Source organism: Pleurodeles waltl, chromosome 6, assembly GCF_031143425.1.
Source record: "Pleurodeles waltl isolate 20211129_DDA chromosome 6, aPleWal1.hap1.20221129, whole genome shotgun sequence".
In the NCBI taxonomy this organism is placed as follows: domain Eukaryota; kingdom Metazoa; phylum Chordata; class Amphibia; order Caudata; family Salamandridae; genus Pleurodeles; species Pleurodeles waltl.
In genome coordinates, this window is record NC_090445.1 from 604,710,850 (window position 1) to 604,737,786 (window position 26,937).

Below are 26,937 nucleotides of genomic sequence, written 5' to 3' on the forward strand. Positions count from 1 at the left end.
TTAAAAGAACCTTTCTTCCAAATTCACAAACATAAAATAGTACTTAGGACATACCCAAAGTGGTTTCACTGTTTCACATCCTTGATTCCGCAGTCAGATTCAGTTGCTGAAAGAGCTCTTAACACTCTTGATGTCAGAGGAGCCTCATGTAACACATAGACAGAACAAAAGATTTCAGAAAATCTATACAACTTTTTGTAGCTTTTCAGCAACCTCATAAGGGTTAGCTAGATGGATAGTAAAGTGTATTCAAACATCCTATCTTAAAGTTAAGACAGCTATTAGTAACTCCCAAAGCACATTCTAGAAGAAAGAAAGGAGCTTCCGTGGCATTCTTAGGAAACATACCAATGGCAGATATATGCAAATCATCTACATGGTGCACACCGCACACATTTACTAAGCACTACTGTGTGGTCTGTTATCTCGCCAACAAGCAAACGTTGGTCAAGCAGTGCTTAAAACATTATTTCAAGCTACTCCAATTCCTACAGGCTAGCCACTGCTTACTTTAGGAGGAGACTGCTTTTCAGTCTATGCAAAGCAAGTGGACATCTGTACCTGGCATGTAGTGCTGCAGATTCACATGCACCCTCCCTCCTCTCCGGAAGCCTATAGCCATTGCAGTACTTTCTTTATGTATATACATTGCATGGACATCTTCTTTTCTTACTACATGTATGTACATAGACATTTCTTCAGTCCTTACTTAACCCTCCTGCGGTAAAACAATCTAACAAAGGACTCGATGCCCATGCGTACTATCACCAAGAGGAGGAGTCACTCGATCTCGTGACTCGAAAAAGCTACTTTGAAGAAAAACAACTTGTAACACTCCGAGCCCAACACTAGATGGCGGACTTATGCAAAGCATGTGAATCTGCAGCACTACATGCCACGAACAGATGTCCACTGGGTAAGTGACATTTTCCATATATAACAAATTTGAATGGTCATGAAGAAACCAGTCTGTAATCTGCTACTTGGGGCAGGTGGCCTTTAAAAAGGGAGAATTTATGAAAAGAAAAATCTTCCTCTAGATTTGTGCAGCCATTGTAGGTGTAGATCATCTTTGAAACTTATCTTCTGTGAATTATGGGTGAAGATCCATGGGGAAATATTGTGGCAGGGCCTCCTGACTAGACATGTGCCTGGCTACCGCCTTCAGAGACCACACCACTCCTAAGCAAAGGAGCTTGGGTGCACCCTTAAATGCAGTTGTAAGGGGAAGCTGTAAAACTAGGGACAAAATAAAAACATGGTCTTCAAATGGGTCAACGGATGCAATGTGGAATCAGCAGCCTCTGGAGGGAAAGTTTGAACTTCCACGAAAAAAAGAGCTATATGTTGCTAACTATATTGGGGTGCGTTGGGGAGTGAGCATGTTCATCTGCAGGAAGAGCTGACTTTCGAGGGAGGGAGGGCAAAACACACCTTTTTGGTTAAGTGTGAATGGAGTATAATTGCGCATTTGGCTTGTTGTACAAGTTCTCTTATTTAAATAACTTTGTAGGATATCTGTTTTGACGTATACAAACAATTGCACCAGCTGCTGTGTATTATGCACTTTCTGACGTATGTGCAAGTATTCTGTGAGAAGGGGTGAGGTGTATGACAAAAGAAGCACTCGCGGAAGAGAGATGAAAATCAAATACTTCAATGGAGTACTGGAAGAAAAAGGAAAAAGGGGGCCTTAATTGTAAGCAGTGGAAGGATACCGCTTATCCAGTCAGAAAACCCTTAAAACAGCTGTGCTTCAAGGGGGAGCCAAATACAAGAAGATGAAGGAAAGCTATCAAACTAGAAGCAAGCAAATAAGATTGACATGCAAGCCAAGCAATAAATACCAGTGGCCTGACCCAAATCACACTCTTGGATATTGTGCACAATAGGTCTTTTTACAACAGACAATGTAACAGTCACTTTGTGTCCATGGTTCATACCGTGCTGACAATCTCAGGGCTCAGTTTTGATCTAGGTGTAAGCGGTGAAATTGTCAGTATATTAATTGTAAGACCTGAAGCTGTTTTGAAGTTGACATTTTCAGTGCCAAGCATAGAGGTGAGTGTTATTTTTAGGTCTCATCTACCAGACAGCTTTTCGCTGTCAGATAGGCAAACGTTTATTGTGGACTGTACCAAAAACCTACAGTGGTCTTTGAGTCAACCCATTGCTTATTGGTTGCCTTTGCTGCACTCGTATTTTTCTGCTTTCTATTCAGTAGCTTCCCTTGTCTATTCTTTGTCCCTCCCATTCTCTTTATTCCTTCCCTCGAACATAGCCTTTTTGCCATTGTTTTGATTGTATGATTGGTATCCCTCCGCTCCCCACATTTAGGGACTACTTTTTCTTTCAGAACTTAATGAGAGTGCTTTTGCTTTCCAGCTCTCTCCTTTTTGTGCTGGTTCCTTACTACCAAGCATCTACCCAGCCACCCACCCCTGGGCCGCTCCATATTGCTCCCTCATTTCTCCCAACAGCTCTTCCATTAGTTTCCTCACCCCTCTCTGACTTTTATTTATTTATTTTATGGGAGTCTTCCCCACCTCAGCCTTAGGTGTCTGCATATATCTCTTCCCCTCCCTCCCTTTTGCATCCCAAACAATCCTTGATCCTCCCACTAGCTCCCATTGACACCCCTTCTTGAGCCATCGGGGATCGTCTAATAAAATAAAAAAATGAACTTGTCATTTCATAGGTGGGTACATCAGACCTGCCAACTCGCACGGTGTCACAGTGCTTCACACGATATTGCTACACTTTACATGGTGATCAGCCAATATCACACGATGGTAGAGAAAACAGTTGGAAACTACTGTACAATAGTGGGTTTTTAGCTGTTTTGGGAAGATCTGAGCCTCTGATTTTCCATTAACGGGCATGAAAACACCTGAGGACATCGACTGTCGTATCCTTAGCAAGCTTTTGTTAATTTTTTTGTGTTTTTAGAGAACACGGGAAATGAGGGAGCAGAAGTACCCCTTAGAGGCATCTCTTGGCACTAGGTTCCATTTCTTCCAAGGCACCCTCCCCTGACAGTGAAATGTTTTACTAAGTTGCCAGGTCTGGCGTAGATGCACCGCGATCCATGTCCATGCATAATTGGTCATGCCTGCATGCACCTACGGAATGATCCGGCTGCGTCATTGGTAAACAGCATTGGCAAAGCCAGTGAGTACAAAGGATAAGACCAATTGACCTGTTTGCTTTGCCAATGATTACTTTTGTTTGCTATCAGTCACATGTACCTGCATGCAAGAAAAACATAACTGACTGCATGAACTATCCCGGAAGTTATCGTATGTTAGGTACCAAGGCACTTTATTTTATGTGACTTAGCCATGTACTTCTTTGGGCCTGTGAAATAAATGTTTTGAGTTAAAAACCTATCCTGATATGTTGTTTTACGGCACTAAAGATAATGGAGATCTCCAATTACTTAATATCCATCACAGCACACAGGGTCTAGAGCAGCATCTCTGTATCCACCAGAGATGCCCCAACCTTCTCCAGTTTAGGAAAAAGTTGAAGCCTCACGTCTTTAAAGAACACTCCATCACAATGCATTATTCATCCTTTCCAGCTTCCTCTCCTATTACTCGTTGTCTTTATGCTTGTCTTTGACCATGTACAGTGCTCCACTGACTTTTGGCTAATTTCATGCTATAGAAATACCGTATACATACATAACTCATGACAGGGTGTGTAGCTTATTCACAAAACCACAGAAATTCAGCAGTTACAGTTACATTTTTCTGAAGTAACTATAAATTGTGGCTTAAGGTAAGTATAACTCGTGCTGTCGCCGTGCACTGCTAGTTACCCCACATACTACATCACTCATGACACCTTCTATAACCTAATTCATGATATCACTGCAACATCTGCAGTGAAATAATTGAGAAAACTGGGCATGGGGAGGGCGCAACTTAAGTTATCTTAGGGCACACAAGTTATAGTTTCTTGAGTTAACTGTAACCGCTGAAATTCTGTGGTTTTGTGTGTGACATCTGAACCGAACTGTAACAAACCTTAGATTTTTCAGTGAAAATATATTCCTCCCCTTCCTAGTAGGGTTTTTTTTTTATCTTTCTCGTTGATATTGGCCCCAAAAACTGGGATTCTGTACATGCTGCTTACATTTGGCTTTAGTAAGTGCACCATGTATTGTTGGCAGTTCTAAATCTCTGATACTTATAAGGCCTTGTCATCTGATAAACCCCTAAACATCTAGATGGAATTTACCACATTTCACTGAGGAACTGGCTTGTGTTAACGTGGAAGGATGGATCAATAGCAAAAGAGCCCCTTTAATTTTATCAAGTTACTCAGTTAGTACACGTTAATAGGATTAATTGGAATCAAGTTTTGTCCTTTATTGACAGTGGAACTGAAACTCTCATAAGGTCCTGTGTCCTCAGTCACCCGTTTTGAAAGGGTAACCTGTGGCGCTACACTTGGACTTTATAGTGACAGGCGACCTTTTCACTCCTGCCAGTATTGTGAAAAGGCATTTCATCCTTGGTGCCACCTTGAATATGTTTGGCACACAGGGGATTGATCAGACCCCTAAGTGTAATTGGGAGTCGAAAGGCTTCTTGCCAAATCTCTTGTTTCGGAGGTTGAGGATAATACTTCTAAAAATAGAGTTTTGTAGCATTACATAACCGATCAGCTTGAGAATGGGGTGAAGGCGGGGCTTTTCTTAGTGCCCTGACATGCAAAATAAAGTCAATTGGAGCCTCGATATTAAAAAACACAATTTCACTTTATTTATTAATCACAAAACTGCTGTATACCTCTCACTGTTGACCTGATTACACACCTTGGGCAATCAGAGCATTGATACGTTACACATTTTGAAAGTTACATTTTATGGAAATATTGTTCACATCTCTTTACGGATTAAAAAAAGAACATTAAAGGTGACAGCCATTTGAGCTCCCATCAGCTTTCTGTAATCGGTACTCCTAGGAAAGAAACTCCAATGATAATGTTTAATTTGAAAAGGCAGTCCCCAAAAACATCTTAGACTGAGCAGTCTAAGTTGTCATAATTTTATTATTATTGTTAGTGTTGTCATCGTTATTACCGTTATTATGACCGTTTTAGAATTTTCTCGCATTGGGGGTGTAGTCAGATATAAGAGTAAATGAAAGCTCACATAAATGTCTGACGGCTTCATAAAACTTCTAGTCAGTTCTGTCCACATAGAGATGCCAGTTTCTCTTCTTAGAATTATGATAGGAGCAAGTTACTGACCTGCAACAATAATACCGCAACTAATATCGGTCAGAGCTTTATTTGATTTGTGTTATTCAACCACTTAGTAATTTATTTTGAAATTGTGCATAGTATATTTATATTTAAAGAATAAATGTTGTCTCTCTGTCATGGGTGTGTCTGCAGTGATACTGTTTGTCCTTGAGTGGAAACTCGCGAAGCCTCTGCACCGACTTCATGCTTTTTTTTGTTGTCCTGTTCAGTCCGAACCAGCAGAACTGAAGTAATCAAAGAAAATTACACATTAGAAACTACGTAAGAGATATCAGAAAGCCAAGCTTTGTTGGGGGAGTAGGGTGGGAGGGAGAGATTGAGGTTCAAAGGATTTAGTAGAATGTCTTCTATTTTATTCCAAAGTTAATGGGAAGTTCTGCAATTGGAGCCAAGTTTTTGAAAAAAGAATTGCCTCTTGTGCTAAAATGTGTCCCTTCGATCAACAATGAGCATAGCCAGTGCTTGCCTCTTGACCATGATGACACCCGGCGTGCATCTTCCTGGAAAATTCTGCCCAAAAACTTGCAGATCATGCAAAGTCAAAACCTTCGCTCAAATACGCTCTTACGAGTGTGCATCAGTCAAGGGTGATGCCTTAAGTGAGCTATTGAAACAGGATAATCTGCAAGAATGGAGAAAAACTCAAATCTCAGGATACGCTATTTTGGACAAATCAGTTTAAGGCGCAGTATAAACTTTGCTGTTTGTGAAGACACCATCTACAGGCACAAGAAGTATAAAGGGTGGAAAGACTTGCTGTCATCCAGAGGGCACAAGAGTGTTTGTCACTAAAGCATCCACACTGTAAAATGCTTGCCGGTCAGAATCCTAGTACAGCCACGTCCTTTTATTAGTCTCCTTTCCTTCCAGATATTTCCATACGTCAATATACTTGCCAAAGGTTCCTCCCAGCAGCCTCTACTTCTCTGCGGACTGATGTGTTCTTTTACCTTGTGAATCATTATACATTCTGCTTCCTACATACCCCTATCCAAGAGTACTGTGAGACTTCCACAAGACAGTGATATACAGTGCTTTGCAAAACCCCGATATAAACTGAAATAAACCGAAAGCTATACATTTTACCTGAGGGCAATGATTTTCTTAACCTAGATGGACACTGACATGAGAACTGCTCCAAAAGAGACTGAAGGTGCACCACTTCAGGTCCCAAACTCGCTAGGACGAGCATTACTGGGGCCCAAGACCATTTTCAGCACTTGGTTAGTTCCTTGCACGTTTCTTGCTTTGCAGGCAACGGTATATATGTACATAGATACAGGTATCATGCTTGATAATGTTTTAGTTTGGAAAGCGACTAAACTCTGGCATTGTAAAATTGCCCTCTGCAATCTTCCTTCTTAAAAATGAGCGGCGCACTTCTTCCTCTGTTCTAGGTATGCACGGCAAAGCTTGGTTCATAGGCATCTTGGCCATGTCAATAATGCAATATCTTGGTTTAACCCAGAAGAAGGTTCATGCCATTGCCTTTGAGAGGGTCGCGTGAACTGTCATGCGTTCCTAAATAGGTTTCGGAAACAAAAACGCAAAGCACATTTGAGAAATTGCATTTTAAAACCCAAGTTACCTTCCTCTGACTACCGGGAGGGCGTCATTATTTTATAGCTCTGCACTACAGCAGTTACTGGTTTAAGAAACCTTTGTTTAACTTCACAAAACCTTCCTGCTTGACCCATTGAAACAATGATTTTGTTTTCTCTTTCATAGCTTTACTGTTGGTTGATCAGATGTTTCAACAGGATCAATAATTAAAAATAGAATGTATGGTGGAAGTATGCAGTAGTCTGATGTGTGTTGTTACCACTTTAGCATGCAAGAAATGTTAGTTGGTAGAATCGTGTATTGGACATACTTGGTCCTAGTTCAGTTTTACAGCGCCATTCAAAGTTCTAGATCTAATGTTAAACCTAGCACCCAATCCTGGCAGACCCTAATTGTGTTCTTCTACAGGTGGACTTTGTGCATATGTTGAACGCCACCATGTGTGCCACAACGCGAGCAATTTGTGCCATCCTGGAGAACTACCAGACGGACGATGGCATTGTGGTTCCAGAGAAACTGCGGCACTTCATGCCACCCGGTGAGCAGCCTGCCCGCTGTGTCATGTATTGCCATGTGTACCATGACACTGCAAAAGGAGGGAAGATTATGGAGGCAGTTGGAGGAGAGAAGACTTGGAGGTGCTAAATACCAAGTTCTGTGTCTTATTGGAGGCTCAGACTTTAAGTCTGTTTTGTACCTTTTGGGTTTCCTTTGTAATAGTTAAACTTGAAATTCGACTGGAAAGACCGTCCCTAGACACTCTCTGATCTGCTTTTCATTATTTGTTTGGTATATTTTTCAGGTACAAGCCTTGTTATGTAAATCTATAGGCACCATGCTATCGCAGTGTCCATTTTTGTGCCCCACACCAGTCACTGTTGAGCTGCAGCTGTCTCAAAATTATATGTTCAATGGCATCTGTCGCTGTAGATACGCATGTTCTGCAATAGCTCGCCATCTGGTGTTGGGCCGGAGTGTTACAAGTTGTTTTTCTTCGAAGAAGTCTTTCGAGTCACGGGACCGAGTGACTCCTCCTTTTGTCTCCATTGCGCATGGGCGTCGACTCCATCTTCGATTGTTTTTTTTCCGCCATCGGGTTCGGACGTGTTCCTGTCGCTCCGAGTTTCGGAACGGAAAATTAGCTAATTTCGGAAGATTTTCGTCGGTATTGTTGCGTTCGGGATCGGCGTACTTAGATTCCACACCGCATCGAAGATCGAAGAGCTCCGGTGCCCTTCGGGGTAGTTTTTCGATCCTCCGTCGGGGCCTGGTCGGCCCGACCGCGTGCTGAAGAACGCCGATGGAACGGACCCCGTTCCGTTTCTGCCCCAAATGCCACAATAAATACCCCTACACAGACCAACACTTGGTCTGCAACCTGTGCCTGTCACCTGAGCACAGCGAAGACACCTGCGAGGCCTGTCGTGCGTTCCGGTCCCGAAAAACACTCCGAGACCGTCGAGCCAGAAGACTTCAGATGGCGTCCGCACCGACAGCCCAACGGGAGTTCGAGGAACAGGAAGAGGAAGGTACCTTCTCGATCCAAGACTCAGACTCCGAAGGATTCGACGATACACAAACCGTGAGTAAGACGTCGAAAACCACACAGAGAAACATTTACAAGGCCCAGGGGACGCCACTGCCATCCGGCCATGGCTCCACCCATAAATTCGGTGACCGACCGTCGGCACCGAAAAAGGCCCAAACAGTGCCGAGATCGTCCGACTCCGGTCGAGACACCGGCACGCAGCCTTCTCGGGACCGAGAAAGTGCTGGAGACAAGCCTCGACACCGAGATGCCGGTGTGGACACGGCTCGACGCCGAGACAGCGGCACCGAAACAGATCGACGCCGAGAGGTTTCGGCCCCGAAAAAGAAAAAAGTCACCTCGGAGCCGAAAAAACACGCAGACAGGGTTTCGATGCCGAAACAAACTGCAAGCGACCCAGCTTCAGGCTCTTATACAGAAGAGCACTCGCTAACCTCCCAAATGCAGAAGCATAGGTTTGAGGAAGAGCTACAAGCAACTGATGTGGACCATACGCAAAAGCGTATCTTCATACAGCAGGGGACAGGAAAAATAAGCACCCTTCCCCCCATTAGGAGAAAGAGAAGGTTGGAGTTCCAGACTGAACAGACACCACAACCAAAAGTGGTGAAAAGAGTTACCCCACCACCCTCTCCTCCGCCCGTGATTAACGTCTCACCAGCACAAACTCCATCACACTCCCCAGCTCACACCACCATGAGCCAGGGTGACCAAGATCAGGACGCATGGGACCTATACGACGCCCCAGTGTCAGATAACAGTCCGGAGGCATACCCTACGAAGCCATCTCCACCAGAAGACAGCACCGCGTATTCTCAAGTGGTGGCTAGAGCAGCACAATTTCACAACGTAAGCCTCCACTCAGAACAGGTCGAGGATGATTTTTTATTCAACACACTCTCCTCCACCCACAGCTCATACCAAAGCCTGCCTATGCTCCCTGGTATGCTCCGGCACGCAAAAGACATCTTTAAGGAGCCGGTCAAAAGTAGGGCAATCACACCAAGGGTGGAAAAAAAGTATAAGGCGCCTCCTACAGACCCGGTTTTCATCACTACACAGCTGCCACCAGACTCTGTCGTTGTAGGAGCAGCTAGGAAAAGGGCCAACTCTCACACATCTGGAGATGCACCACCCCCAGATAAGGAAAGCCGCAAGTTCGATGCAGCTGGTAAAAGAGTCGCAGCACAAGCTGCAAACCAGTGGCGCATCGCGAACTCCCAGGCACTACTTGCGCGCTATGACAGAGCCCACTGGGACGAGATGCAACATCTCATTGAACATCTGCCCAAGGACTTACAAAATAGGGCAAAACAAGTGGTTGAGGAGGGACAGGCCATTTCCAACAACCAGATCCGCTCCTCCATGGACGCTGCAGATACAGCTGCACGGACAATTAATACATCTGTAACTATCAGAAGGCATGCATGGCTCCGAACGTCTGGATTTAAACCAGAGATTCAACAAGCAGTTCTCAATATGCCTTTTAATGAAAAAGAACTGTTCGGTCCAGAAGTGGACACAGCGATTGAGAAACTCAAAAAAGATACGGACACTGCCAAAGCCATGGGCGCACTCTACTCCCCGCAGAGCAGAGGGAATTACAGCACATTCCGTAAAACGCCCTTTCGAGGGGGGTTTCGGGGTCAAAGCACACAAGCCAGCACCTCACAAGCCACACCGTCCAGTTACCAGGGACAGTATAGAGGAGGTTTTCGGGGACAATATAGAGGAGGGCAATTCCCTAGAAATAGAGGAAGATTTCAAAGCCCCAAAACCCATGCTACTAAACAGTGACTCACATGTCACTCACCCCCTCCACACAACACCAGTGGGGGGAAGAATAGGTCATTATTACAAAGCATGGGAGGAAATCACTACAGACACTTGGGTTCTAGCAATTATCCAACATGGTTATTGCATAGAATTTCTACAATTCCCTCCAAACATACCACCAAAAGCACAAAATTTAACAACACACCATTCCAATCTCCTGGAGATAGAAGTGCAGGCACTATTGCAAAAGAATGCAATCGAATTAGTGCCAAACACACAAATAAACACAGGAGTTTACTCACTGTACTTTCTGATACCAAAGAAGGACAAAACGCTGAGACCAATCCTAGACCTCAGAGTAGTGAACACTTTCATCAAATCAGACCACTTCCACATGGTCACGCTACAAAAAGTATTGCCATTGCTAAAACTACACGACTACATGGCAACTTTAGACCTCAAGGATGCTTATTTCCATATACCAATACACCCATCGCACAGGAAATACCTAAGGTTTGTATTCAAAGGAATACATTACCAATTCAAGGTACTGCCTTTCGGATTAACAACCGCACCAAGAGTCTTTACCAAATGTCTAGCGGTAGTCGCTGCACACATAAGAAGGCAGCAAATACATGTGTTCCCATATTTGGACGACTGGCTAATCAAGGCCCATTCGTTCATACAGTGCTCAAATCACACAAATCAGATCATACAAACCCTCTTCAAACTCGGGTTCACCGTCAACTTTACAAAATCCAACATTCTGCCGCGCAAGGTACAACAATACCTAGGAGCCATAATAGACACATCAAAGGGAGTAGCCACTCCAAGTCCACAAAGAATTCTAAATTTCAACACCATCATACAACGCATGTATCCAACACAAAAGATACAGGCAAAGATGGTATTACAACTCCTAGGCATGATGTCTTCATGCATAGCCATTGTCCCAAACGCAAGACTGCACATGAGGCCCTTACAACAATGCCTAGCATCACAGTGGTCTCAAGCACAGGGTCACCTTCTAGATCTGGTGTTAATAGACCGCCAAACTTACCTCTCGCTTCTGTGGTGGAACAACATAAATTTAAACAAGGGGCGGCCTTTCCAAGACCCAGTGCCACAATACGTAATAACAACAGATGCTTCCATGACAGGGTGGGGAGCACACCTCGATCAACACAGCATACAAGGACAATGGAACGTACATCAAACAAAACTGCATATCAATCACCTAGAACTTCTAGCAGTTTTTCAAGCACTAAAAGCTTTCCAACCAATAATAGTTCACAAATACATTCTCGTCAAAACAGACAACATGACAACAATGTATTATCTAAACAAGCAGGGGGGGACGCACTCCACGCAGTTAAGCCTGCTAGCACAAAAGATTTGGCATTGGGCAATTCACAACCAAATTCGCCTAATAGCACAGTTTATGCCAGGGATCCAAAATCAACTCGCAGACAATCTCTCTCGAGATCACCAACAGGTCCACGAATGGGAAATTCACCCCCAAATTCTGAACACTTATTTCAAACTCTGGGGAACACCTCAGATAGACTTGTTTGCGACAAGGGAGAACGCAAAATGCCAAAACTTCGCATCCAGATACCCACACGAACAATCCCAAGGCAATGCCCTATGGATGAACTGGTCAGGGATATTTGCTTACGCTTTTCCTCCTCTCCCTCTCCTTCCTTACCTGGTAAACAAACTCAGTCAAAGCAAACTCAAACTCATATTGATAGCACCAACTTGGGCAAGGCAACCCTGGTACACAACGCTGCTAGACCTATCAGTGGTACCCTGCATCAAATTGCCCAACAGGCCAGATCTGTTGACACAGCACAACCAAAAGATCAGACACCCAGATCCAGCATCGCTGAATCTAGCAATCTGGCTCCTGAAATCCTAGAATTCGGGCACTTACAACTTACCCAAGAATGTATGGAAGTCATAAAACAAGCCAGAAGGCCATCCACCAGGCACTGCTATGCAAGTAAATGGAAGAGGTTTGTTTGCTACTGCCATATTAATCAAATACAACCATTACACACAACTCCAGAACATGTAGTGGGTTACTTGCTTCACTTACAAAAATCTAACCTAGCTTTCTCTTCCATTAAAATACACCTTGCAGCAATATCTGCATACCTGCAGACTACCTATTCAACTTCCCTATATAAGATACCAGTCATTAAAGCATTCATGGAGGGCCTTAGGAGAATTATACCACCAAGAACACCACCTGTTCCTTCATGGAACCTAAATGTTGTCCTAACTAGACTTATGGGTCCACCTTTTGAACCCATGCACTCCTGCGACATACAGTTCCTAACCTGGAAGGTGGCATTTCTCATCGCCATTACTTCCTTAAGAAGAGTAAGCGAGATTCAGGTGTTTACAATACAGGAACCTTTTATACAACTACACAAAAATAAAGTCGTCCTAAGGACCAATCCTAAATTTTTGCCAAAGGTTATTTCACCGTTCCATCTAAATCAAACAGTGGAACTTCCAGTGTTCTTTCCACAGCCAGATACCGTAGCTGAAAGGGCACTACATACATTAGATGTCAAAAGAGCATTGATGTATTACATTGACAGAACAAAAAACATCAGAAAGACTAAACAACTCTTTATTGCATTTCAAAAACCTCATGCAGGAAACCCAATTTCAAAACAAGGTATAGCCAGATGGATAGTTAAATGCATCCAAATCTGCTACCTTAAAGCTAAACGACAGCTGCCCATTACACCAAGGGCACACTCAACCAGAAAGAAAGGTGCTACCATGGCCTTTCTAGGAAACATCCCAATGCAAGAAATATGTAAGGCAGCCACATGGTCTACGCCTCACACATTCACCAAGCACTACTGTGTAGACGTGTTATCCGCACAACAAGCCACAGTAGGTCAAGCCGTATTAAGAACATTATTTCAGACTACTTCCACTCCTACAGGCTGATCCACTGCTTTTTGGGGAAATAACTGCTTACTAGTCTATGCAGAACATGCGTATCTACAGCGACAGATGCCATCGAACTGAAAATGTCACTTACCCAGTGTACATCTGTTCGTGGCATCAGTCGCAGTAGATTCGCATGTGCCCACCCGCCTCCCCGGGAGCCTGTAGCAGTTTAGAAGTTACCTTCAATTATTTATATATGTATCATCTCAACCTTAAATAGGTGCATACTTAGTCACTCCATTGCATGGGCACTATTACTACAATTCAACTCCTACCTCACCCTCTGCGGGGAAAAACAATCGAAGATGGAGTCGACGCCCATGCGCAATGGAGACAAAAGGAGGAGTCACTCGGTCCCGTGACTCGAAAGACTTCTTCGAAGAAAAACAACTTGTAACACTCCGGCCCAACACCAGATGGCGAGCTATTGCAGAACATGCGAATCTACTGCGACTGATGCCACGAACAGATGTACACTGGGTAAGTGACATTTTCATTATGACGTAGATTGACACAGTATCTCTTTACCGACTATTTCAGTACATGATGGATACCACTTATCCTGATTGTAGTTGGTGGTACAGTTGGTCTTTGGTATGGCATCACAGCACTTCTTAGTTCTCTAGAGATGACTTCCCAGGTGGTTCCAAGGCTTCCCACCCAGACCAAAATCTGATTTGTTTTATGGAGATGCGTGTTGTCCCCATTTCCCTCTCTAGTCTTTTTAGTTTCTATTTCTGATTTATCGCTTATACAACTGCATCACTGTATTAACTCTTTTATACTTTTTTCCTAGGAATGAAAGAGTTAATTAAGTTTGTGAAACCTGCACCTATTGATGTGGAGATTTCGAAAAAACAGAAGAAGCAACAAGAAGGAACCAAAAAGAAACCTAGTGCTGCGGTGTTGGAAGATCAAATGCAGAACATGGAAGTAAATGACGCTTAAATGGAGCCTCTCTAGGCTACAGCTGCTTCTCTGCCGTCCCGCTCCTCCTAAATTATTATGACCAGTGATCTACCCTGGAGGCGTGTGTTTCTTTATGTGTAAAAAGGAGCACCTCATCCCGCGAGCTCTCATCTCTTCTTCTTGACCAATAATGTGCACAGCGCCTAGTATGCCTTGAGAGCGAGCAAGTACTGGAGATTGTGGACCCTGTCCTTACACTTGACCCCTTTTCAGATTATGGAGACGAGTCGTCACCACCTGAAATAGTATGACATTTTATTCACTGGTATGGCCACTGTCGCTAATGATATGTCGTTTCTGGTCATGTATAGTTTCTGATTCCACCCCTATGCAATCCTACTTCTGTTTCAGATGTCAAAAAATGCCATCTTGTACCAAACTCTGGGAAGAGAGTGGGAGTCCTTCGAAAGTGCTTGTCTGGCTGCTCCCAGCAATGTTGGTTAACCTTGGTAAAACAGAAATGAGTTGAGGTGTAATTTGATTTTATATAAATCCTGTATCGCAAACTATTATTCTAGGCATGGACCTACAACTTTTATTATTGGTGACTGAGACCACTATTCAATAAAGCAACATTGTAATGTCAAATCTGAGTGCACATTTTGTGTATTTGTGTGTACATTTGCGCAGTGGAAGTGTTTTCCATATTGAATATTATATATCAGTGATATTTTGTCAGCATTCCCCCTTAAAATGCAGAGAAATGTCAAACAAAAACACGGTCATAAAAGAAATCCATACAACGATCATCCAATCAGAAGTGGTTTAAAACGTTTTCATATTCTGACGTACGTTTACATATTCTGACGTAGCTAATATCATCAGCAATGGCATACTGAACATGCTGAAATTCTTCTGTCAGGAAAAATTTAGCTTCACCTGCAAAAAACGAATTTCGTTCAATGCACACTTTATTCACAAAGTTTAAAAACAGGAGCTTACAGGACTGACCTTTGTTAGCATATCTATGTTCCACAGCGTGCATGATACAAGTTGCATTGCTACTGTCTTATCACAGTTTGGTGGAAATTCTGTGTAATCTAAAATTTATTAACAGTCCAAATCTGTATGCCATAAACAATGATGCAGTTTATCTTGACAAAGACTTTAGATTTGTTGTGACACGGGACACAGTTTACACACAGATTGAAAACACCTGCACACCCCGGGAGTGTTTAGGACAAAAGAAAAAAGTAGTTTCCTGAAAGTGAGCAGTTGAGACACCAGTAAATTGGTAATGCTCTGTGGAGCTGACAGACACAAGATGGGGAAGAAGGCTAACCATTAAATAAGAAGCAGGCAAATGAGTGATATTAAAGCCAACCAATGGTAAGCAGTGGGCAGGCTGCAAGTCCCTCTTAGTTCGTGAGAAGCCCACAATATGTAGAGTGCAGCCAAACAGCTGTGCTGCCTGCTAGGCTCTATCTAAAAAGGATAATCAGATGAGTCAGTAGATAACTGAACATAAATGATGAGAAGGCAAGGGAAGGATAAAAAAACGGACAGTAAGGTGCCTTGAAGGGATAGGGAATCGGAGTTCTTTCCCCATGTGACATCAATGCTTTAGAAATAAGAGAATCTGCCAAACAAGTAAAGATGAACTTCTGCGATGGAACAGGGTATAAGAGTGAAAATGACACGAAGTCATAAGGTATGTGCCAGTACGTTGGGTGAGCCCCTAACTCCCAAGAAGCAGAGCCATGAGTGAGTTATAACCATTTGCACACTCTGCAACTGCTTTAACCACCATATTTTACGCTTTGTGTCTGTCTACATGGTTTTTGACATTGCTAGGGCATCTCTGAGGTAAAAAGTGTGACTGGTATTTCCTTGTTGGGGTAGAACAGGGGTTAATTTTGCATATAAGTGGTCCCTTGTGTGTGCAGTAAGCAAACTAACTGTGTACTGCAGTGAGCCCTAGAAAAAGTACGAGTGGCTGAGATCAAATCGAGAATTTCACTCACTTATTTGTTTGTTCCAGTGAGATGCTGAAGTGTGACAGGTTTCCCAGACACGAGACTTGTTTTGCTATACCAAAGGTCTCAAGCAACAGATCACTGATGAGGCATAAAAAGTCTGAAAATGGTCTGGGGTGTTCTCTGTGTTATTCTGCATTTGGTCTTGTATAGATTCAAATGCTTGAATCATTCCCCATCGTGAAGCTAGGAGTTCCAGATTTTTTAGCCGCTTTAATTCGCTTGGCAAATAGTACAAGTCAAGCGCACTATCTTTGTATCTTTGATCCCAGAGCAGGGATCCACTTAAGAGAGGTACCACTAGAAACGGGGCATTACCCCCTTCCAGCGGCACTGCTCCTACTTGATGTCAACGGCTCATCTAGTGCACATGAGGTAAACAAGCATTTACAATGCATCGGGTCTCGCGTTTGCTCGTGTTAGAGCCGATCGCGTTGTAAACTCCTAACCCGACTTTTCACCTATCGGGCAAAAGTGCATTTATGCACGTAACCCGAAAAAGTGAAATCAAGTAGGTAAAGCGCTCGACTTCTGCCAAGCGAGATCGGGCTCGTAAATTAGTTTTAAAAAAAAGTCCACCAGCCGGATGGAAAACAGCGAGCCTCGCATGTTTTCTGTACTTGGTCGCTGCGCTCGAGGAGGGCTAGCCACCGGAAAAGGCATGACCTATGCGTGCCTTCGACTAATGAAAGCAAGCTGATTTAATTAGGGAAGCCCACGAACCAATAAAAAGCACTGACGTGAAGTTGACAGGGCTCGAAGCCCTTTTCTAAATACTAAAGAGTCTCCCTGCTATACGCATGCGCGAGCGCATGCAAAGCAGGCTCGACCCTAAAAAAGGGGGAAATACCCTAAATCTTCCTGTTAGAGGGAGCTTGGGGATAGAAGGCCCGCTAGATGCCAAAGGAGAAATAAATATGAAAGAAGGGGTGTGGACAGCCCTCTAGCATCGGGTCATAGGCTGTGCCCACCCGAAAAAGGCCCCAACAGTCTGAGGGGCGGAGGTTTACCTGGTGCGAGGAAAAGAAAATTGGGGACAATGCCAAGGCAACTCAAAGTCCGGTTTTATCCATGTCGCAAGCTGTAGGCCCAGCTTCACAAGGGAGGTTACTGTTATTTTGGTAGAAGGGTGGGAACCACTGGGTGAGAGGAATTCTGTGTATTTGCACAGGTTCTGGAGTTTTCCTCTATAGAAATATGCAAAAATATGTGATTTTTAGCCACGTTTGGGGTGTGCATAGCATTCTGGGTATGAAAACGTCATGGGATCAATGGAAATCACACTACCCTGGACCCTCCTGAGTATCTAGGTTTCAGAAATATCTTGGTTTGTTAGGTTTTGTGGAGTGGCGGTGAGCTGGTTTCAAATACCACAGCTAACTACATAGCCCAAATGGGGCAATTTTCATGGCAAAAATGTGATGTTTCCAAGTCTCGTTTTGGGGCTTATGTTATGGGTGGTAGTCCCATCCTTAGAGGTGGGGCAATGTTTTTTATCAGGAGAAGTGTGAGAACGCTGGGTGATATACATTTTGTGGATCCTCACAAATTCTGAAACTTTGCCTCACAGAAATTTGAACAAAATGCATCATTTTAGCCAAAGTTTCAGGTTTGCAGGGCATTACGTGTAAAAAAAAAAAAAAAAAAAACTTCGTGGGATTCATGCAGGTGACACCACCCTGGACTCTCCTGGGAGTTTAATTTTTAGAAATGTCTAGTTTTAGTAGATTTCTCTGGATGGAGGCTGAGTCTGGGCACAAATACTGCAGCTACCAACATCTCCAAAATGAGTCAATTTGCAAGGCAATTTTTTTTTATTTCTCTACATTGCATTTTTATGCCTTTTCTGTCTTGGGCGATAGGCACATCCACACAAGTAACCCGTTTTATTGGAGAAGTGTGGCAATTATTATCAGCAATGTAATTTCTCTCCATTTTTGGAACCAATGTGCAAGAAAGAAATCATTTTGAAAAATACCCCCTGAATCATATGTTAGTATGGGTAACCCTAGATTACCCTAGTTAGTACAAATAACTACTATTCCTAAACTAAGTATTTTGGGCATCTTGGGCACATTTAAAAACATGCATAGGTTTCCTTTATTTACACTTTTATTCATTAGGCTTTACCATATGAATTGCTGCATGGTTGTAACACAATGAAATATCGTTATAGGCTGCAGCTTACTTGTTGACTCTGTTATTCCGCCGTCTAGTGTTTGGGTCCGGAATTTCTTCTATTCCACTAAATATTTTAGCCTTTTTGTTTCTACTTTTGTTTGGTGGGCGTCAACGGAACCTCAATTTGGTGTCTCCTTGTGACATCGTCATACTCCCTCCGGATGTTCTCACCTTAGGTCACCATCTTCAGATTCTTTTTTTCCACTGTTGGGTCTGGATGTTAGGTAGAGACGTCTCCAATTGAAGGAAGAACTTAGAAGAATTTACAGGAAAGCAAATGAAAACTTAAGTAAGAGAACTCAACATTATCAACAAGGGTCGGCCTAAAAACAAAGGGAGAGCGCATATTTATTTTATCTACCTTGTCGGACTGCAGAGAATGCCCGGATAGGGCCTCCCTCGCGTGGCATAATAAAGAAGACACTATTACAGTTCTGCAAGAATTGCCATCACTGATATACTCAAAAAGACAAGCATTGGTGTGCAATCTTTGCCTTTCTGTCGACCACCGGAGCAAAGATTGTAATGCCTGCTCAGTGTTTGCCCTGAAGATGCTGAGGGTGAGAAAGAAGCAAAGGATGGTACATCACTCCTTACATGACCAAAAGATTGCACCAGCCTTTCGAGCTTTGGGCCTTTCCAGCGACATTGATGAAAATGTAGAAGAAGGAGCTGAAGAGGAAACTTTGAAGGGTAATCAGGAGATCATTGAGGTCAAGGAGGAGGTGCCAAAGAAGAGCTGAAAGGAGGCAAAGGCACAAGAGTCGAAGACGTCAGACTCAAGAGTACAAAAGCGAGCCTCAATATTGAAATGCTCCTCGTCTACAGACATGCCCTCACAAAAGGGAGTCCCACAGAGCCCTCGAGGTGGTCTTCGGGGGAGAAACAACCCAGAAAAAACATGTATGGTCGAAAGGCGCAAGGGCAACAGATGCTTTGTCGTTGAAAGACCATGCTTCACAAACGGGTCAGCAAAGCTCCCAGTCAGAATAGACGTCGAAAGAACTCTTGATGTGGAAAAGAAAACACTCATCGGCCAGTCCAGTTGAGCCGCCTGTTGAGATCGAAAACAAGAAGAGACTCGAGGCTGAAATGTCCGCTTTGATCCAAAAGAAAGAAGAGTTTGATGAAAGCCTGAAGGCATATAGAATCCCACTGAAACCTTCAATGACCAAGGAGTGTCCTGAGGTTGAAGTCGAAGAAATTCAACCCCCTCACACACCTGAACCTCAAGTGGAAGAGGAGGAATTCTTCTACGAGGAAGAAGAGGAACAGGAAATGTTTCAGCCTTCAGAATGAGAATATATGGAAACTCAGTAGGGTATTCTCCTGAAGAGGATGTAGAGTCTTATCCATCCAAACCCTCACCCCCAGGTGATATTGGCATTTATAACATTTTAATAAAAAATGCAGCAGACCGGTTTAACGTACATTTGGAAGAGGATAAGCCATAGTCATGTTTCTTCTGAGAAACGCTGCGGCCAAGTCAGACAAGGAATCAATATCTGCCTATGCTTCCACGTATTCTGGATCAGGACAGGGGAGCATTTAAAGATCCAGGTACTTGCATAGCAGTCACACCCATGGCAGAGAAGAAATACAAGTTTTCTTCAAAAGGGTCAACTTACATCAACTGTATGCAGACTCAATAATAACTTCAACTACTAGGAAAAGGGCACATATCCCTTCAATCAGATAAAGAGAGTAAAATAATGGACCTCATGGGTTGGAGGATGGAAAGGAGTGCAGCAAACCAGTGACGTATTGCCAATTCTAATTCCTTGCCCAATAGAGACACCACCAACATTGGGAGGAAATAGGAGAATTAATTAAACATCTCCCATAGCAATACAAGAAGAGGGCAGAACTTTGGTGGAAAATGGAAAAAATATAGCGAATACAAGCTTGAAATATGCACTGAATGCAACAGACACACCTAGTCTCCAGCTAATGATGGGGCTTACTTTAAGACACCACTCATAGCTGAGAATTTCAGGTTTCAACCCACAGGTCCAAGCACACATAGTAAACACCTATTTTCAATGGACAACAGTTATTCTGGAAATCTGTTGATAAAAGCCTAAATCAACTAAAAAAGGACAGCAAAACCGCAAAGTCCATGGGCGCATTACAGTTTCAAGGAGGAATATGGATATCTTTCTCAGCAAGAAGACCAGGCTCCAGGGGTAGCTTCCAGCCAGTGAGTTCACATCAAGGCTTAAACAGTGGCACATAGCCCCCCCCCCCCTCTTACAACAAGGCTGGCAATACCAGCAACAAGGAAGAAGTTATTTTTGAGGAAGAGCCAGGGGAAGAAGACAACCAGCTAGAGGAGGTACAACCCCTGCTAACAAATGACTGCGCTGCAGCTGAGACAACATCACATATACCAATTGTGAAAGAAAACATCAAAAAATCCGAATACCATCACAACACACCAGTGGGTGGAAGATTGCATATTGTCTCCAGGAGTGGAGGAACATTACGTCAAACAAATGGGTTTTAAACCCAATACAATTCGGTTATTGCATATAATTTTAATACCCACCATCAAGGGGTCCAGGGAAAAAGAACCATTTAAAGGAGGAAACAAATGAACTTCTCAATGAGGTCAAAGAATTGTTACTCAAACAAGAAATATAATTTGTACCTAATTGTAAGGAAATGCCTCCTTGGCATGGTTACTCCCTGACTTTTTGCCTTTGCTGATGCTAAGTTTTGATTTGAAAGTGTGCTGAGGCCTGCTAACCAGGCCCCAGCACCAGTGTTCTTTCCCTAACCTGTACTTTTGTTTCCACAATTGGCACACCCTGGCATCCAGGTACGTCCCTTGTAACTGGTACCCCTGGTACCAAGGGCCCTGATGCCAGGGAAGGTCTCTAAGGGCTGCAGCATATCTTATGCCACCCTGGGGACCCCTCACTCAGCACAGACACCCTGCTTGTCCGCTTGTGTGTACTGGTGGGAATAAAAAGACTAAGTCGACATGGCACTCCCCTCAGGGTGCCATGCCAACCTCACACTGCCTACAGGTACAGATAAGTCACCCCTCCTGCAGGCCTTACAGCCCTAAGGCAGGGTGCACTATACCATAGGTGAGGGCATAAGTGCATGAGCACTATGCCCCCACAGTGTCTAAGCAAAACCTTAGACATTGTAAGTGCAGGGTAGCCATAAGAGTATATGGTCTGGGGGTCTGTCATGCACGAACTCCACAGCACCATAATGGCTACACTGAAAACTGTGAAGTTTGGTATCAAACTTCTCAGCACAATAAATGCACACTGATGCCAGTGTGCATTTTATTGTAACATACACCTCAGAGGGCACCTTAGAGGTGCCCCCGAAACCTCAACCGACTACACGTGTAGGCTGACTGGTTTTAGCAGCCTGCCACACTCCAGACATGTTGCTGGCCACATGGGGAGAGTGCCTTTGTCACTCTGTGGCTAGTAACAAAGCCTGTACTGGGTGGAGATGCTTATCACCTCCCCCTGCAGGAACTGTAACACCTGGCGGTGAGCCTCAAAGGCTCACCCCCTTTGTTACAGCACCCCAGGGCATTCCAGCTAGTGGAGTTGCCCGCCCGCTCCGCCACGGCCCCACGTTTGGCGGCAAGGCCGGAGGAGATAATGAGAAAAACAAGGAGGAGTCACTGGCCAGTCAGGACAGCCCCTAAGGCAACCTGAGCTGAGGTGACTCTGACTTTTAGAAATCCTCCACCTTGCAGATGGAGGATTCCCCCAATAGGGATAGGAATGTGCCCCCCTCCCCTCTGGAGGAGGCACAAAGAGGGTGTAGCCACCCTCAGAGCTCGTAGCCATTGGCTACTAACCCCCAGACCTAAACACACCCCTAAATTTAGTATTTAGGGGCTCCCCAGAACCTAGGAACTCGTATTCCTGCAACCTAAGAAGAAGAGGACTGCTAAGCTGAAAAACCCTGCAGAGAAGACTGAGACACCAAGTGCTTTGGCCCCAGCTCTACCGGCCTGTCTCCCCCCTTCTAAAGACACTGCTCCAGCGACGCTTTCCACAGGGACCAGCGACCTCTGAAGCCTCAGAGGACTGCCCTGCATCTAGAAGGACCAAGAACTCCTGAGGACAGCGGCTCTGTTCACCAAAGACTGCAACTTTGCAACAAAGATGCAACTTTGAAACAACTTGCGTTTCCCGCCGGAAGCGTGAGACTTGACACTCTGCACCCGACGCCCCCGGCTCGACTTGCGGAGAACAACCACTTCAGGGAGGACTCCCCGGCGACTAGGAGACCGTGAGTAGCCAGAGTTGATCCCCCTGAGCACCCACAGCGACGCTTGCAAAGGGAATCCCTAGGCTCCCCCTGACCGCGACTGCCTGCTTCAAAGACCCGACGCCTGGTAAAGACTCTGCACCCGCAGCCCCCAGGACCTGAAGGATCCGACCTCCAGTCCAGGAGCGACCCCCAGGTGGCCCTCTCCCTTGCCCAGGTGGTGGCTACCCCGAGGAGCACCCCCCCCCCCCTTGCCTGCCTGCATCGCTGAAGGGACCCCTTGGTCTCCCATTGCTTTCTATTGAAAACCCGACGCTTGTTTGCACACTGCACCCGGCCGCCCCCGTGCCGCTGAGGGTGTACTTTCTGTGTGGACTTGTGTCCCCCCCGGTGCCCTACAAAACCCCCCTGGTCTGCCCTCCGAAGACGCGGGTACTTACCTGCTGTCAGACTGGAACCGGGGCACCCCCTTCTCCATTGAGGCCTATGCGTTTTGGGCACCACTTTGACCTCTGCAACTGACCGGCCCTGAGCTGCTGGTGTGGTAACTTTGGGGTTGCTCTGAACCCCCAACGGTGGGCTACCTTGGACCCAAACTTGAACCCTGTAGGTGGTTTACTTACCTGCAAAAACTAACAAACTCTTACTCCCCCCAGGAACTGTTGAAAATTGCACTGTCTAGTTTTAAAATAGCTATATGTGATTTATGTGAAAACTGTATATGCTATTTTGCTAATTCAAAATTCCTAAAGTACCTACCTGCAATACCTTTCATTTGAAGTATTACATGTAAATCTTCAACCTGTGGTTCTTAAAATAAACTAAGAAAATATATTTTTCTATACAAAAACCTATTGGCCTAGAATTGTTTGAGTGTGTGTTCCTCATTTATTGCCTGGGTGTGTACAACAAATGCTTAACACTACTCCTTTGATAAGCCTACTGCTCGACTACACTACCACAAAATAGAGAATTAGAATTATCTCTTTTTGCCACTATCTTACCTCTAAGGGGAACCCTTGGACTCTGTGCATACTATTCCTTACTTTGAAATAGTGCATACAGAGCCAACTTCCTACATTGGTGGATCAGCGGTGGGGTACAAGACTTTGCATTTGCTGGACTACTCAGCCAATACCTGATCACACGACTAAATTCCAAAAATTGTCATTAGAAACTGATTTTTGAAATTTGAGCTATTTTTATAAATTTTTTAAAAGTCCTGCTAGGGCCTTGTGTTAGTCCCTGTTAGCATTTCTTTTAGAGCTTAAAAATGTTGTGAAAGTTTGAATTAAGTTCTAGAGATAGTTTTAGATTCTTAAAAAGTATTCCAACTTTTAGAAACATAATGTCTACTGCAGAAGAGAGAGTGATGGAACTCGACCTCACACCTTACCTCCATCTTAGAATGAGGGAGCTAAGGTCTCTCTGCAAACTAAAAAATATTAAAGCTGGCATAAACCCTTCCAAAGTAAAGCTCCAGGAGCTGCTGGCAGAGTTTGCCAAAGCCAACCCCTCTGAGGATGACCTCGCAGAGGATGAAGCTAGTGAATTGGAGGAGAATCCCCCCCTCCAGTCCTAATTAGGGAGATCAGGGCCCCTCAAGCCCTGTCTCCAAATATGATAGTCAGAGATGCTGTTTCCCTCACAGGAGGGTCCAGCACCTCTGTAATCACTGAGGATAGCCTCAGTGAAGATGACCTCCTGTTAGCCAGGATGGCCAAAAGATTGGCTTTAGAGAGACAGCTCCTAGCCATAGAAGAGATTGGTTTTGGTCCCATCCATGGTGGAAGCAACATAAATAGGGTCAGAAATTCTCCTGACATGTTGAAAATCCCTAAAGGGATTGTAACTAAATATGAAGATGGTGATGTCATCACCAAATGGTACACAGCTTTTGAGAGGGCTTGTGCAACCAGAAAAGTAAACAGATCTCACTGGGGTGCTCTCCTTTGGGAAATGTTCAATGGAAAGTGTAGGGATAGACTCCTCATACTCTCTGGAAAAGATGCAGAATCCTATGACCTCATGAAGGCTACCCTGATTGAGGGCTTTGGATTCTCCACTGAGGAGTATAGAATTAGGTTCAGGGGGGCTCAAAAATCCTCGAGCCAGACCTGGGTTGATTTTGTGGACTACTCAGTGAAAACACTGGATGGTTGGATTCAAGGCAGTGGTGTAAATGATTATGATGGGCTGTACAATTTATTTGTGAAAGAACACCTATTGAGTAATTGTTCAAATGATAAACTGCATCAGCATCTGGTAGACCTAGGACCAATTTCTCCCCAAGAATTGGGAAAGAAGGTGGACCATTGGGTCAAGACTAGGGTGACCAAGACTTCCACAGGGGGTGACCAAAAGAAAGGGGTCACAAAGCCTCCCCAGGGGAAGAGTGTTGAGACATCCAAAGGGAAAAATAGTAAAGAGTCTTCTACAGGCCCCCAAAAACCTGCACAGGAGGGTGGGCCCAGAGTCTCTTCACAATCCAATTTTGGGTACAAGGGTAAAATCTTTGATCCCAAAAAGGCCTGGTGTCGTAGCTGTAATTAGCCTGGACACCAAACTGGGGACAAGGCCTGTCCCAAGAAAGGTTACACTTCAAACTCTACTCCAGCTAACACTGGAATGGCCAGTCTCCAAGTGGGATCAACAGTGTGCCCAGAGCAAATCAGGTGTCACACTGAAGCTACATTAGTCTCTGAGGGTGGGGTGGATTTAGCCACACTGGCTGCCTGGCCTCCTAATATGCAAAAATACAGGCAGCAGCTCTTAATGGGACAAGTGTAGAAGGCCTGAGGGATACAGGTGCCAGTGTCACCATGGTGACAGAGAAACTGGTTTCCCCTGGTCAATACCTGGCTGGACAAACTTATCCAGTCACCAACTCTGACAATCAGACTAAAGTACATCCCATGGCTATGGTGACTATAGATTGGGGAGGGGTCAATGGCCTGAAACAGGTGGTGGTCTACTCAAATATCCCTGTAGACTGTTTGCTTGGAAATGACCTGGAGTCCTCAGCATGAGCTGAGGTAGAACTGAAAACCCATGCAGCCATGCTGGGTATCCCTGAACTGGTGTGTGTCAAGTCAAGGGCACAGTGCAAGGCTCAGGGTGAAAAAGTAGTGCTGGAGCCTGGAAAAAGGGCCCAACCTACCAAGAGAAAAGGAAAGACAACTGGGAAACCAGTTGCAATACAACCAGAAAAAGAGAACCTCTCTTCCCAGGAAGAAGTTCTGCCCTCTGAGGGAACTGAGCCTATGGAGTTAGGACCTTATCAGGTTGAGCTCTTAGGCACAGGGGGACCCTCAAGGGAACAGTTGTGTAAGGGGCAAGAAACCTGTCCCTCTCTTGAAGGCCTTTGGCAGCAAGCTGCTGAAGAGTCCAATGGAAAGAAAACAGGAACACATAGGGTCTATTGGGAAGATGGACTCCTTTACACTGAGGCAAGAGATCCCAAACCTGGTGCCACTAGGAGAGTGGTAGTGCCTCAGGAGTTTAGAGAGTTCATACTGACCTTAGCCCATGATATTCCTCTTGCTGGGCATTTGGGACAGACCAAGACGTGGGAGAGATTAGTCAACCACTTCTATTGGCCCAACATGTCCCAGAAGGTCAAGGAGTTTTGTGTCTCCTGTGCCACCTGTCAAGCCAGTGGTAAGACAGGTGGACACCCAAAGGCCCCCCTCATTCCACTTCCAGTGGTGGGGGTCCCCTTTGAAAGAGTGGGTGTGGACATAGTGGGTCCACTTGAACCTCCCACGGCCTCAGGGAACCTATACATACTAGTAGTAGTGGATCATGCTACTAGATACCCTGAAGCAATTCCCCTTAGGTCAACTACTGCCCCTGCAGTAGCCAAGGCACTCATTGGTATCTTTACTAGAGTGGGTTTTTCCTAAGGAGGTGGTGTCTGACAGAGGTACCAACTTCATGTCAGCATACCTGAAACACATGTGGAATGAGTGTGGGGTGACTTACAAATTCACCACACCATACCATCCACAAACCAATGGTCTTGTTGAGAGATTCAACAAAACATTCAAAGGCATGATCATGGGGCTCCCTGAAAAACTCAAAAGAAGATGGGATGTCCTCTTGCCATGTCTGCTCTTCGCTTACAGGTAGGTGCCTCAGAAGGGAGTAGGGGTTTCACCCTTTGAACTTCTGTTTGGCCACCCTGTAAGGGGACCACTAGCTCTTGTGAAAGAAGGCTGGAAGAGACCTCTTCATGAGCCTAAGCAAGATATAGTGGACTATGTACTTGGCCTACGTTCAAGGATGGCAGAGTACATGGAAAAGGCAAGCAAAAACCTTGAGGCCAGCCAACAGCTCCAGAAGTTTTGGTATGACCAAAAGGCTGCAATGGTTGAATTTCAACCAGGGCAGAAAGTCTGGGTTTTGGAGCCTGTGGCT

The 26,937-nt window shown here is 44.7% G+C and overlaps 1 protein-coding gene across 1 annotated transcript in view; it reads left to right on the plus strand.

Moving 5' to 3' along the window:
- Positions 1-14,698, plus strand: part of SARS1 (seryl-tRNA synthetase 1) — a 75,613-nt gene extending 60,915 nt beyond the window's left edge. The window contains exons 10-11 of the mRNA XM_069238876.1: positions 7,249-7,378; positions 13,938-14,698. Coding sequence (XP_069094977.1) covers positions 7,249-7,378; positions 13,938-14,089 — 282 coding nt within the window. The 3' untranslated portion in view covers positions 14,090-14,698. The remainder of the gene's footprint in view (positions 1-7,248; positions 7,379-13,937) is intronic.
- The last annotated feature ends 12,239 nt before the right edge of the window (positions 14,699-26,937 follow it).